This window comes from Geospiza fortis, unplaced genomic scaffold (assembly GCF_000277835.1).
Source record: "Geospiza fortis unplaced genomic scaffold, GeoFor_1.0 scaffold662, whole genome shotgun sequence".
NCBI classification, from domain to species: Eukaryota; Metazoa; Chordata; class Aves; order Passeriformes; family Thraupidae; genus Geospiza; species Geospiza fortis.
Genome location: NW_005054450.1, coordinates 575,331 through 588,733, shown reverse-complemented (window position 1 = coordinate 588,733; position 13,403 = coordinate 575,331). Strand labels below are relative to the sequence as shown.

Genomic DNA, 13,403 nt, shown 5'->3' with positions numbered 1-13,403 from the left:
CCAGATTGAGGTTTTTTTTTTTTTTTTCCAGGGGCTGGACTGGAGTGCTGATGTTTCTTTAGAAATCACTTATTAGTTTTTTTTTAACAAATGCTAACAATTTTTTAAACAAATGCTTAGTTTTTAAATGCTAGGAAAAAAAAAATCTAAGTGTTTCTGCAGCTTCTGGGGATTTTCTGCTCTCCTGGAGCTCCTCTGCCCTGCTGGTGCCTCAGCCTGGCCAGGCAGGGCCGGGGGGATCACTGCAGAGGGAATGACCTGAGCCTGCACCTGAGGCGAGGAGCATCCCTGGGCCAGCCCTGGGGGCAGCTGCCCTGCCCTGCCCTGCTCAGTGCCCTGCTGTCCCTCCCTGCAGCTCTGACACTGCTCCCTTTGCATATTGGATTTTCCTGTTCTTTATTGCAGGGAGGGGCAGAGGGTCGGGACAGTTTTATGGCTGCTGCATTGATCAGTAAAATTTAATATAATCCCTGCACTTACTGCCTGATCGTTAAGGGGATGGAGAGCCGCTGGAATGTATTCTAAAAGAAATGTTTTTCCGTTTTATTTCCTTCCTATTTCACTTGCTGAGTCTCTCTTCCCTTCCAGTCTCCTACTTTGCATTCCTGCAGAGACTTTTCAGTGCATTTTCCCAGCTTTGCTTTGATCTGATGGAGTTTTAGGGAAAGTTCCCCGCTCTGGTGTGGTGCTGGGCCTGTTCCCCACTCCCTCAGCTCTCCTGCAGTTCCTGGACCTGTGGAATTCTGTCCCTGCTGCTTTGGGGCTCCTGTGATTCTGCCCCAGCTCTCTCTGGAGCTCCTGAGGCTGCAGGGCCAGGTGGGCTCTGCTGTCTGCTCCATTCCTGGGCATCCCAGAGCTGCCAGCCCCGTGGGGTCTGGAGCAGGGCAGGGACAGCCTGAGCTCCAAATGACACAGCACCTCACTCTGGAGCAGAGCAAGGACAGAAATGTCCCCAGGGCTGGAGCCTGAGCTCAAAATTCACACCAACAGCTCACTCTGGAGCAGAGCAAGGACAGCCTGAGCTCCAAATGACACAGCACCTCACTGGACCAGAGCAGGGACAGCCTGAGCTCCAAAATTACACAGCATCTCACTCTGGAGCAGAGCAAGGACAGCCTGAGCTCCAGGGCTGGAGCCTGAGCTCAAAATTCACACCAACAGCTCACTCTGGAGCAGAGCAGGGACAGCCCGAGCTCCAGATTCACACCAACACCTCACTCTGGAGCAGAGCAAGGACAGCCTGAGCTCCAGATTCACACCAACACTCACTGGAGCAGGGCAGGGACAGCCTGAGCTCCAGATTCACACCAACAGCTCACTCTGGAGCAGCCCTGTGGGAGCAGAGCTGGCTGGAGCTCCTGCTCTGCAGGGCACTGCCCTTGCCCTGGCTGGCATCTCTGTGCAGTGAGCCCGGAGCTCAGGGCAGGGCACAGCTGGCAGTGCCAGCAGGGTGGCAGGCCCTGCCAGGCTCCTTCAGCCTCACCCGTGAGGAGGATGGGGCACTGGGAGCTGCCCCTGCCCCAGCAGCTCCTCGCTGGGGGCAGAGGGAGCTGCAGGAAGGGAAGGGCAGCCCCTGGTGGGAATTGTTCCCGCTTTGCCCGAGCTGTCTCCTTCCCCCCGTGCAGTCTGTGAGCAGAGCCTGCGGGCGCCTGGCTGCCTGTGCTCTGCACAGCCCTGACACTGATTTATCCTCTGCTTAATTGTCTCCAGCCATTAGTCTGCTCATCCCTCTCCTCCTCAGACATGCACTCGCTGCTAATGGCTGCAAACGAGGCACATCTGGGAGGCCTGGGTCTGCCTGGGCAGGCTCGGGGGTGGCTGTGACCCTCGGGGGTGTCTGTCAGCACCTCTGTGCCCGCTGGGGCTCACAGGCCAGCAGCCAAGGGGCTGGGATGGAGAATGGGGCTGGGTTCTGCCTCGCTCCATGGGTAAACTGAGGCTGGAAGGGGCTGGGATGGAGAATGGGGCTGGGTTCTGCCTCGCTCCATGGGTAAACTGAGGCTGGAAGGGGCTGGGATGGAGAATGGGGCTGGGTTCTGCCTCGCTCCATGGGTAAACTGAGGCTGGAGTGTGCCTGTGGCTCCCTGCTGATGCACCTGTGCACACCATGATGGTTTTTATTGGGGTGGAGAATGGGGCTGGGTTCGGCCTGGCTCCATGGGTAAACTGAGGCTGGAGTGTGCCTGTGCCCCCCCGAGCATGGATTTGCTGATGCACCTGTGCACACCACGATGGTTTTTGTTTTAAACCAGTGGAAAATCAGACAGCAGGAGGTTTTGGGGGCAGGAGGGCAGCGCTGCTGGTGTGGGGATGATTCTCTTTGCTGGGTTCTGGTTTCCCTGGATCCATCCCGGTGCTCTGCCCTCTCTGGGTTCTGGGGAGCTGCTCCAGAGAGAGGGGGCTGCATTTTCCTGCTGGGTAAAACAATCCCTCCCAGCAGCTGAAGGTGTTTGCCCACCAGCGCTGCTCTGGGCTCCGCTGGGATGCGAGGCAGTGTGCAAATGCAAAGATGTAATTATCCCATTTTTCTCTTCCCACTCCCTGCTCTCCTGGCTCCTCTCCTCCGCCCTTTCCGGGCCTTGTGCTGATGGCAGCGTTTATCTGCATTTGTCCTCTGTCCCTGACAGCCACTTATTGATTGGCATGATTAAAAAGAACTGATAATCACTTCACATTAATCCCATAAATGACTTAAGGCACCAAAATATTTGCATAATGCATCTTAAAGGTGGCAGCTAAAAGAGGATAAGACCCAAAACTGCTTGGCACAGGAGAAATGGGCTTCCCACTCACCTGTGGGCTTGCTTAAGTAATGAGCCTTGTGCTTGCATAAGGAGCACTCCGAGCTGCTCCGGGGGGAGGTGGGAGGCTGCTCAGGGGATTTGGGAGCCCAGCATCCCTTCTCCTGCTGATCCCGCCGAGGGATGGGGGATCCCGGGGGAATCAGGGGCTGTTTGTGTCTGCAGCCTCCCCTGGAAATCTGCAGCCAGACGCCCGCTGAAAGTACCTAAAGACTTTCTGTCCTGGGCTGATCAGCTTAGCAGCAGCTAGACACGGATTAGCTCCGTGCCTGCTGCAGCCCGGGCTGGGCTGGGAGCGCCGGGAGCTGCTCGGGGCCAGGCAGCAGCACCGGGGCGATATTTAAGGCAGATCAGCTGGGTAATTCTGCAGATAATGCACCCTCCGGGCTGCCCTGCCGGGCCCAGGTGAGGACACCCCCGGGTGGGAGCAGGGAGGGAGCTGCGGCTGGGCAGGGAGGGCAGCGGTCCTCATTTGTTCCTCATCCCTGTCCTTTCTGCCAAGTGTCTCTGGCTCTCCTGGCTGTCATCTTCCCTCCAGAGACAGGGCAGGAGGAAAAGTTGTCCAGTTTAGCTGGGGGTGAGCCCCTGGTGCTGGCAGGATGGGGAGTCAGCATCTCCTGCAAACAGACAAACAGAAGGGAGATGTTCCAGCACCACCAGCTCCTGCCACCTTCCTCTTCCTCCTCAACCTTGTAGATCATTTACTCAGGAATATTTTGCAACTGGAGAGTGATTTGCCAGCAAAAGAAATCACCACTGAGCTGCAGTATCTGCTACAGTGAATTGGTTGTGTTCTTCCTCTCCATAGAAGGAAAAAAAAAATAGGAAAAAAGGACTAACCCAGCCTAGTTAGCAGCAGTGTGATGCAAGGAGAGCAGGCAGAATAATGCTGAATTGCTCTAACACAGTCTCTTTTCCCAGAAGGAAGAGCATTGTTTTGGGATCTGTTGGAGGGGGAGTTGAAAATGGGTTTTGTAAATAAATCTGTCCCCTCAGGTCTGGGGAGCGCTGCTGCCCGGGCTCGTGGTGGGTTCCTCTCTGAGGAGAAAAACCATCATTCAACCAAACCAAACAGCCTTTTGTCCCAGCACTGATGGAATGGAAAAACTTAGGTTTTTAAGAATAGAAGGGTGGCAGCTGATAGAAAACTATCAGTTATTTCAGTTCAAGTTTCCTATTCATTCTGGAGCAGCTCTGCCAATTCCTCCGCTTTCAGTTTTTCCATCCTCGATGTGAGTCCTGGCCCACGCAAGTTCTATCTGGCAGGGCTGGGATCAGGAATCAGCAGCTCTGGCAGCTGCAGGGCCCTTGATGGGAAATGAGAGGGGAGTTTGGGAAGGGCTTTGAAATCCTCAAAAACTGAGGGGAGGTTAGGGAGGGAGGGAAGGAAGGAAGGGGCAACCCTGCAACCCAGCAGTGCTGGAGCACACAAAAACCTCTCCCAGCTGTGCTCACATAGGGGGAAAAATCAATTCAGGGAGAAGAGGTACTTCAGGTTCTTTCAGAGCTGGGGTTTCCTTAACGTGGGGTTTCTGTGCTCTGCCGCAGCCGCGACACCGACCTGTCCAGCATCATCTCCAGCCTGCAGCAGGGCCGCCAGCTCGGCATGCCAGAGAGCCAGAGCCGCTGTGAGCTCAAGAGGAACCCCCTGGACGTGGGGCTGGCAGCAGCAGGTGAGGGCTGGGGCACCTCTGCTGCCCTGGGCTCGTGGTTTCCCTCCCCTCCTCTCCCTCTCGCCTGTGGTGGGGTTCGCAGGGGTCTCAGGATGAGGGAAGAGATCTCGACTCCATGTTTCAGAAGGCTGGTTTATTATTTTGTTACATATATTTTATGATATATATTATATTAAAAGAAAATGTTACATTAAAACTGTACTAAAAGAACAGAAGAAAGGGTTTCATCAGAAGGAAAGAAGTGGAATGATAACGAAAGCTCGTGACTCTCAGAGAGTCCGAGACAGCCGGACTGTGATTGGCCATTAATTAGAAACAACCCCATGAGACCAATCACAGATGCACCTGTTGCATTCCACAGCAGCAGATAATCATTGTTTGCATTTTGTTCCTGAGGCCTCTCAGCTTCTCAGGAGAAAAATCCTAGCAAAAGGATTTTTCATAAAATACCATGGCTGCACTCGCTCCCCGGTCCCTTCATTGTCCTGTTGGATTTTTCCATGTTGCATTTCAGCTGGAGGAAATCTTGTGGTGCTGTGGCTAAAGATGAAGGTGGGAAGGGTGGCTAGAGAAGGTGGGAAGGATTCTGTGGTGCTGGTGAAGCCCTTTGGAGGTCCCCAAAGCCAGTGGGCTGTGTTGAAGGAGCTTGTGGCAGCGCAGCGCTGCAGCGTCCCCGGGGCTGGTGCCAAGTGAGGCAGAAAGGCCTTGCACAGAGCTTGACTGGATTTGCAATTTCATTAATCTCAGGTTCCCCACGCTGCTGCAGGGCCTGCCAGCTCCTCTGGGAGCAGGGTTTGGGGTGTTCCCCTGGTTTGAGCTGCACCCAGGGTGGAACCAGAGATGCTCCTGTGGGACCCTGCCCTGGGCTCAGGGAGGGGCTCTGGGGAGGGTGGTCTGGTGGCAAACTGCAGAAGTCCACAAGTGACAGTCTGGGGTAAATAAACCAAGATCTGCTTGTTGATTGAAGGATCCTGCAGTTAGGGAAAAACTGGGGTTTCTGTCAGTTTTTATACTGTTTTATGGAGTTTTATACCCTGCCCTTCCAAATCAGAGCCGGATCTCTCTGCGTGCTGTTTTGGGCCTTCTCAGAAAATGTGTCTGGTTGTGTTCATGTATTTTGTCAGTCATTCTGGTGAGTGTGTGAGTGAACCCCAAATGCAGAGGGAACCCCACACCTGACACCCTTTGGGAATGTCTTTGGGGGGTGAGAACTTCAATCACATCTTCAGGAGGGACTCAGGAGGGGTTTGTGGTGTGTGTGTAAATCAGCCAGGGCAGCTCCCAGACTCTGCTTTCACAGCTGAATCTCCAATCTCATCATTAACCATGTCCCAAAGCCCCTTTCCCTGCACAGCTCCAAAAGCCAAACTGGCCATAAATCCATTTTTCCCTGTGACCCTGCTGGAGTCTGCGTGGCTCAGCTGACCCTGGGTGTCAGAATGGGTTTCAGTCTTGTTTGCTTTGCAGAGAAACTGCTGGGCTTGACCAGCATTGCTGGAATTCTCTGGGACCCGTGGCATTCCAGAAATGCAAAGGGTTCTCCTCATTCCCACCAGGAGAAACGATGAGATGTAGGAGCTCTGACTCCTCTCTCTTAATTGGTGTTTGAGCTGCTCTGGGTTGTTTCTTAAATTAGGAAAGTGTAAGAAATGGCCTCAAGTTGTGCCAGCAGAGGCACAATATTAGGAGCAAATATTAGGAACAATATTATCAATATTAGGAACAATTGTTAGGAACAATATGATCAATATTAGGAACATATGTTAGGAACAATATGATCAATATTTGGAACAATTGTTAGGAACAATATGATCAATATTAGGAACATATGTTAGGAACAATATGATCAATATTTGGAACAATTATTAGGAACAGTATGATCAATATTAGGAACAATTATTAGGAACAATATTATCAATATTAGGAGCAGTTATTAGGAACAATATTATCAATATTAGGAGCAGTTACTAGGAACAATGTGATCAATATTAGAGACAATTATTAGGAACGATATTACCAATATTAGGAGCAGTTACTAGGAACGATATTATCAATATTTGGAACAGTTATTAGGAACGATATTAACAATATTTGGAACAATTATTGGGAACAATATTATCAATATTAGGAGCAGTTATTAGGAACAATATGATCAATATTAGGGACAATTATTAGGAACAATATTATCAATATTAGGAACAATTGTTAGGAACAATATGATCAATATTAGGAACATATGTTAGGAACAATATGATCAATATTAGGAACATATGTTAGGAACAATATGATCAATATTTGGAACAATTGTTAGGAACAATATGATCAATATTAGGAACATATGTTAGGAACAATATGATCAATATTAGGAACATATGTTAGGAACAATATGATCAATATTAGGAACATATGTTAGGAACAATATGATCAATATTTGGAACAATTATTAGGAACAGTATGATCAATATTAGGAACAATTATTAGGAACAATATTATCAATATTAGGAGCAGTTACTAGGAACAATGTGATCAATATTAGAGACAATTATTAGGAACGATATTACCAATATTAGGAGCAGTTACTAGGAAATATATTATCAATATTTGGAACAGTTATTAGGAACAATATTATCAATATTTGGAACAATTATTGGGAACAATATTATCAATATTAGGAGCAGTTATTAGGAACAATATGATCAATCTTAGGGACAATTATTAGGAACAATATGATCAATATTAGGAACAATTGTTAGGAACAATATTATCAATATTAGGAACAATATGATCAATATTAGGAACAATTTCTTCGGGGAAATATGATCGATATTGGGATCAATATGATTGATATTAGTATCAATATGATCGATATTAGGATCAATTTATATGATCAATATTAGGAACAATTTCTTGGGGGAAATATGATCGATATTAGGATCAATATGATCGATATTGGTATCAATATGATCGATATTAGTATCAATTACCAGGGGGAAGAGGCTGCCCAGGGCAGTGGTGGAGTCACCACCTGGGGGTGTCCAGGTCACCTGGGGATGTGGGTTGGTTAATGGTTAAGGCGGGTTGGTTAAGGCTGGGTTAATGCTTGGCCTGGGTGGTCCTGGAGATCTTTTCCAACCTTTCTGATCCTGTGAAATATTCATGAGTGAAAAGGAGGAGGCTCAGGCACACAGGAGGCCACCAAGGCAGTGACAAAGCTCTAAGGAATGACAGGTTTGGGGGGTTTAGAAGAGTCAGGAGGGCACAGGAGGTGTCTGAGGGGACAGGGGGGGCTTTGTCACTTTGTCACCTCTCCCCAGGTCCCCTCTGGGCTTTGGGCCCAGCACTGCTGGGGCTGGTTTTGCTGGGAGGGGAGCTGGGCAATCATGAATTCATACAGACTTTTCAGAGGTCGTGAAGCACTGCTCGCTGTTGTTGAAACCGTTGTGTTCCAGCAAGGAGGGCAGAGGAACTTTGCCCCCAGCTACTGCCCCGTGTGTTGGGTTATGAGAACCTCCCCCTCCTGAAGGCACCTGCGCATAAACAATGCTGAATCAATGATGCTGGGGCCTCCAGGTTCACAAAGTCCTGCCTGGGAGCTGCAGGGCTCTGCTCAGAAACGTTCCCGTGCTGCTTTCTGGGCGGGATTTGGTCCCAGAGAGGGCAGGAGGAGCTCTCTGGAGGCTCCTGCGTGCTCAGGGTGCTGCTGGAGCAGCACTCAGCAGTGCCTGCTCCTCCCTGCCCCAGCTCCAGGGGAGGATGCAGAACAAGGAGAGCACAAATGGCAGAGATGTGCTCATTGCCAGCCCGTGGGGGCAGCAAAAAGGCTGAAGCTGGCAGGGCTGGCTGCTTTGTGATTAATTCTGGGAGGGAATTCCTCCTCTTGTTGTTACAACCAGGATTAGAGGCAGTGCTGTAGTTTCCAGCAGCACGGGCTGGGAAATCAGCAGTATCACTGGATCTGGATGGTCTTTGAAATGCAGAAAGGGGCTGGAACGAGTGAAAAATAAATGTGTGTGGTTCTGGGGCTTTTCTGACTTCAGGGAGGCAGGAAAGGGCTCAGGGCAGAGCTGCCTGGGGCTGGGTGAGGTTGGTTCCCCTTGGCACTGCCAGCCTGCACAGGGGGCAGGCAGAACAAGCAGCTTTGGTGATTGCCCAAGCCCCCAGAGCAGCTTCCCTACAAACCAGGGCAGGTCCCTCCTCGGCTGACCCTGCAGAGGATTCCCTGCTGCCCCTCCTGCCCTGCTGGTTCTGCAGTGGGGAGTGCTCTCCTTGGTGCTAATTGCACTGCAGCTGGGGATGGAAGGGAAGGTTTTTTTATCTCAGAAACACCACAGAGGAGAGGAAAGGTGCGAGGAATGGGCTCTGTGCTTCCCTGAGGGTCTCCAAGTGCCTCCCCCAGGCCGCTGTGCTCTGCACGCTGCTTTAGGGCCTGAGCCAGCGCTTGGCCCCTGGTCCCCAGGCTCTAATTCATTCCTGTCCTGCACAAAAATCCTGTTAATTTCTCCTCTTTCTCTCCTCAAACACCCTCTGTTCTGCAGTGCCAGATTTCATGGGTTTCCAGTGGCAGTAGGACTATTTGCATGGATAGAAGTGGAGGATTCAGGCTCCCTCATGCTAGAGGAAGGTGGGTAGCTCTTCCCTCTCCTCCTCCTGCCCCTCGTGCCTCAGGGACCTGCTGTGCTGGCTGGAGATGCTCTGAGAGGGCACAGAGGGGAGACAGAGCCTCACTCCTGCCCCAGGCAGGGAGAAATTCACTGCAGAAAGCACCTGGGGCTGAGCCTGCCCCGGCTGAGGGGGGAAGCGGCAGCAGCAGGGCAGAGCTCCAGAGAGGCTTTTCAGGGGTTTTTGGTCACTGTGATGGGAACGACAAGCCCTGAGAGCCTTGCAGAGCTCCAGAGAGGCTTTTCCAGGGGTTTTTGGTCAATGTGATGGGAGTGACAAACCTGAGAGCTCCAGAGAGGCTTTTCCAGGGGTTTTTGGTCACTGTGATGGGAACGACAAGCCCTGAGAGCCTTGCAGAGCTCCAGAGAGGCTTTTCCAGGTGCTCCTGTGTTCCTGGTGCTTTTGCAGCCTGGGAGGAGCAGATTTCACCCCCAAAAACACCCCAGAGCTGAGCTGTGTCCCTGGGAGAGGATTTATTCTGTGCTCACCCTCTTGCCCCATCTTTCCACGTGGTGCCCTTGGCCAAGCAAGGGAGAAGGAGGAATTTTTGGGCTGTAAAGAGATTCAAATGTGAGAATTCAGAGATTCAAATGTGAGAATTCAAAGAGATTAAAATGTGAGAATTCAGAGATTCGAAAGTGAGAATTTGGGGTTTTATTATCTCAAAAACACCACAGAGCTGAGCTTGTGTCTCCTTGAGAGGATTTATTCTGTGCTCACCCTCTTGCCCCATCTTTCCATGTTGGCCAAGCAAGGGAGAAGGAGGAATTTTTGAGCTGTAAAGAGATTCAAAAGTGAGAATTCAGAGATTCAAATGTGAGAATTTGGGGTTTTTATTCCCAGTGTGGATGCACAGCCGGCTGCTCAGGCCTAGCCCTGGGCTCTGTGTCCCTGCCATGGCCTTGCAGTGACCTGGTTTGCCTCTGCACTGAGACCCAGAGCTTTCATAGGCTAAGGAGGAGTTAATATTGGGGATGAAAAGGAATTGGGATCGGGGATGTTGCTGCTAATGGCTGGAGACAGGATCCCAGCACAGGGCTGGGGTAATGAGCTGGGCTGCAGACATGTTTTCATTTAGCCGAGCCAAACAACGGGGAAAAAAGCAGCAGCCTTTATTGGACTGCTGCCTTAAATTGAGCAGAAAATCAGCACCAAATGGGCGGCCAGGAGCTGGAAGGCCAGGCCCTGTTGTTGACATGTTTTCCCCTGAAGGACAATTGTTTACCTTGGCAGCCTGAGGGTCTGGGCTCTGTCCCTGCCCTGCAGCCCCTGCCCTTGGAGCTGGGGCTCTCTTTAACTTTGGTTTTGCACCTCCTGAGGCCTTGCAGGAGTGCGATGTGACCAAGAGCCTCTGCAATACCAGCAGAGGAGCTGGGAAGTGAGGGGAGAGTGGGGAAGCCAAGGTGGAAGGGAGTGTTTCCTTTGGCTGTGCCAGCACAGGTCAGTGCAGGGCTTTGCTGTTGTTTTGCTCAGGTTTTACCCTTGGCTTTGCCCCCGCTGGAGCAGGAGGAGCTGAGGAAGGTCAGGGCCTGTTGTTGGAGTTCAGTCGAGGTTGGAAAAGACCTCTGAGATCGTGGAGGCAGCCAGGAGCCACCTCAGCATCTCTGCTGGCTCCTGCTGGCTCTTGGCCTCTTCAGGGGAGATGAAGGAGCTGGGTTGGGATTTTCCAGGGAGGAATTGTGGCTCTGTCACCGTGGGGACTGCCCTGCTGCTGCCCTGTCCCCAGTAAAGCTCTGCTCCCACCCTGCCCAGGCAGTGAGCGTTGCTTTGTGCCAGCCACGAGCAGATTGGGGAGCGTTATTTAGGGATGGAGGGCTGGGCATGGGAAGGGTTTTATTAATGGTTTGCTGTGAGCAAGAAGAGGCTCAGCTGCCTCTTTCATTCATTTCTCAGCTCTGCACAACCTTTTTGTTCCCAATTCCTCTTCTCCTTTGCTTCTCTCCCCTTCCCTGCTCTTCCCCCTCCTCCTCCTCCTCGCATTTCTTTCTTCTCAAACCCTTTTCCCCCCCAGTTCCTTTTCCATTCTTAATCCCCATCTCTCACACACACACATCCTTCTTCCTCTGCACTCCTCCTCCTCCTCCCGGGTCCCTGTGCAGGCCCCTGCCCTCCCTCCCTCCCCAGCTCTGGGGAAGGAGACAATTTGAAGGTTTTCCGCTCTGCTCTCAGCTGAGAGGCTCCTTCCCCCAAGCCAATCAATGGGAGCCTTCCAGCCCCACTGGGGCTTGGCAAACATGAGATCAATAAGTTATTAGCACCATTCTGTCAGCTGTAATGTGGAGATTGATCGGGGCCGGGGCTCCTGCTTGCAGCCTGGCACTTCCCCAGCCTGATAAAGATGACAGATTAAGGGAATAAGAAAAAGGAATTAAGGAGTCTGGCTGTCAAAGCTGTCACGGGCTGGAGGAGCAGCGGGTTTTTTTTCAGGGGCTGAATGAGTGCAATTGGACATTTAAATGGTGCTAAGGGGGTCCAGCCCCAGCAGCAGCTCTGCTGGGCTCTGCCTGTGCTGAGGGAATGCTCTGGAAGGGGCAGCCAGGGAGCTGGAGCAGCTCTGCTGCCTCCTGGGCCTGCAGGGGCACAGGGCTGCTGTCCCTGGGCCGGGTGCCATCCCCAGGCCTGAGGGCCATGGGGCCAAACAGGCTTTGCCCAAGAGGTTTGTGCTCACGGGACCCCAGAGTGATGGGAAGGCAATTAAATAAATTTTTTAAAAATCAAAATAAATTTATTATACATTTATTTATAATAAATTTATAAGTTTATTATACATTTATAATAAATAAAAATTATTTATTAATAAATAAATAAATTTCATTTAAATTAAAATTAAATGAGAAGGGAGCACCCAGTGCCTCCCCTGCCATGGCAGGGACGCCTCCCACTGCCCCAGGATGCTCCCAGCCCTGTCCAGCCTGGCCTGGGCACTGCCAGGGATGTCTCTGGTTTGTCAAACTTCCCCCTGGAAGCTGCTCCTTTGCAGGCAGGAAAGTGAGCCTGGACTTCCAGCCCACCCTCCCAGCTGCGTCCTTTAGAGCTTTTCTAAAAGAAAGTTGAGATTCACAAGTTTGTGATTGCTAAAAAGCCTCTCTGCAGCATATAAAATTAATTCACATCTCTCTCTTAAGTGCAGTATATCCTTTCCATGAGCCTTTCTCACACTATGAATATTTACCACCTTCCTGTGCCTTCGGTGCACGCTGTAAAAATGAATTTTGGGAGAGCCTGGGAGCCAGGGGGGTGCTGGAGCACGTTCCCTGATGGATGGGCAGGCAGCAGGATGGCTCCAGCATCACCTGCACCTCCCTCTGGGCCACCCCTTGGGCCTGAAGTGCTGGACATTCCCTTTGTTCCAGCTGGGAGATGGGGTGTGAGGAGGAGGGAGGCAGCAGGAGCCTGGGGATGGTGGGAGGAGAGGCAGCTGCTCCTGTGGAGCTGGGAGGGGGCTCCAGGCTGCTGAGGAGGCCTGGCTGCTGTGGCATCCCTGGGAATCCTGCTCAGCCCCCTCCTCCCTGGGAGCCGTGCTTGGCCAGCGCCTGCGAGGGCTCAGGGAGCTGCGTGCAGCCTTTGGGGTGAGAGCAGAGTGCTGAGCTCTGCCTCTCCTTGGAGCCCTCCTGTGCTGCTGGGGGCCCTGGCTGCGCAGCCAGGCTGGGCCAGAGTCCTCCAGAGGGGAGCAGGAGGCAGAAACCCTTGGACCAGTCATCCTTCCTGCTTTGTAAGGGCCATTCCTGTGTCCCATCCCTCCCTTGGGCCACTCAGCAGTGTGTCCTGGCTTTGTCAGAGCCATTCCCGTGTCCCATCGCTCCCTTGGGCCACTCAGCAGTGTGTCCTGGCTTTGTCAGAGCCATTCCTGTGTCCCATTGCTCCCTTGGGCCACTCAGCAGTGTGTCCTGGCTTTGTCAGAGCCATTCCCCTGTCCCATCCCTCCCTTGGGCCACTCAGCAGTGTGTCCTGGCTTTGTCAGAGCCATTCCCCTGTCCCGTCCCTCCCTCCCCTCTGTTCCCTGCTTTCCTTTCCATTTCCAGGAGTCCCCTGGGGCAGGGAGCTGGGAGGGAGATCCCAAATCCCAGAGGCTGAGTGCCTCCCTGCCCCCATTCCAGGCTCTGGGATTGTTCAGGATCCCAAATCCCAGAAGCTGACTGCTTCCCTGCCCCTTCCCAGCTTCCCCAGTAATTTCCTCCCCCCATTCTTGCTGCCCCCAGTTAAATCATGGCCCTGATTCTGGTTCTTCCCATGACCTTGTGCTTCCCCTGCCTTTGTTCCGGGCATTCCT

At 51.9% G+C, this 13,403-nt stretch overlaps 1 protein-coding gene across 1 annotated transcript in view; it reads left to right on the top strand.

The window, feature by feature from the left end:
* SAMD11 (sterile alpha motif domain containing 11) overlaps positions 1 to 13,403 on the top strand; it is a 72,266-nt gene that overhangs the window by 28,031 nt on the left and 30,832 nt on the right. The window contains exons 4-5 of the mRNA XM_031062543.1: positions 4,350 to 4,474; positions 9,010 to 9,037. Coding sequence (XP_030918403.1) covers positions 4,350 to 4,474; positions 9,010 to 9,037 — 153 coding nt within the window. The remainder of the gene's footprint in view (positions 1 to 4,349; positions 4,475 to 9,009; positions 9,038 to 13,403) is intronic.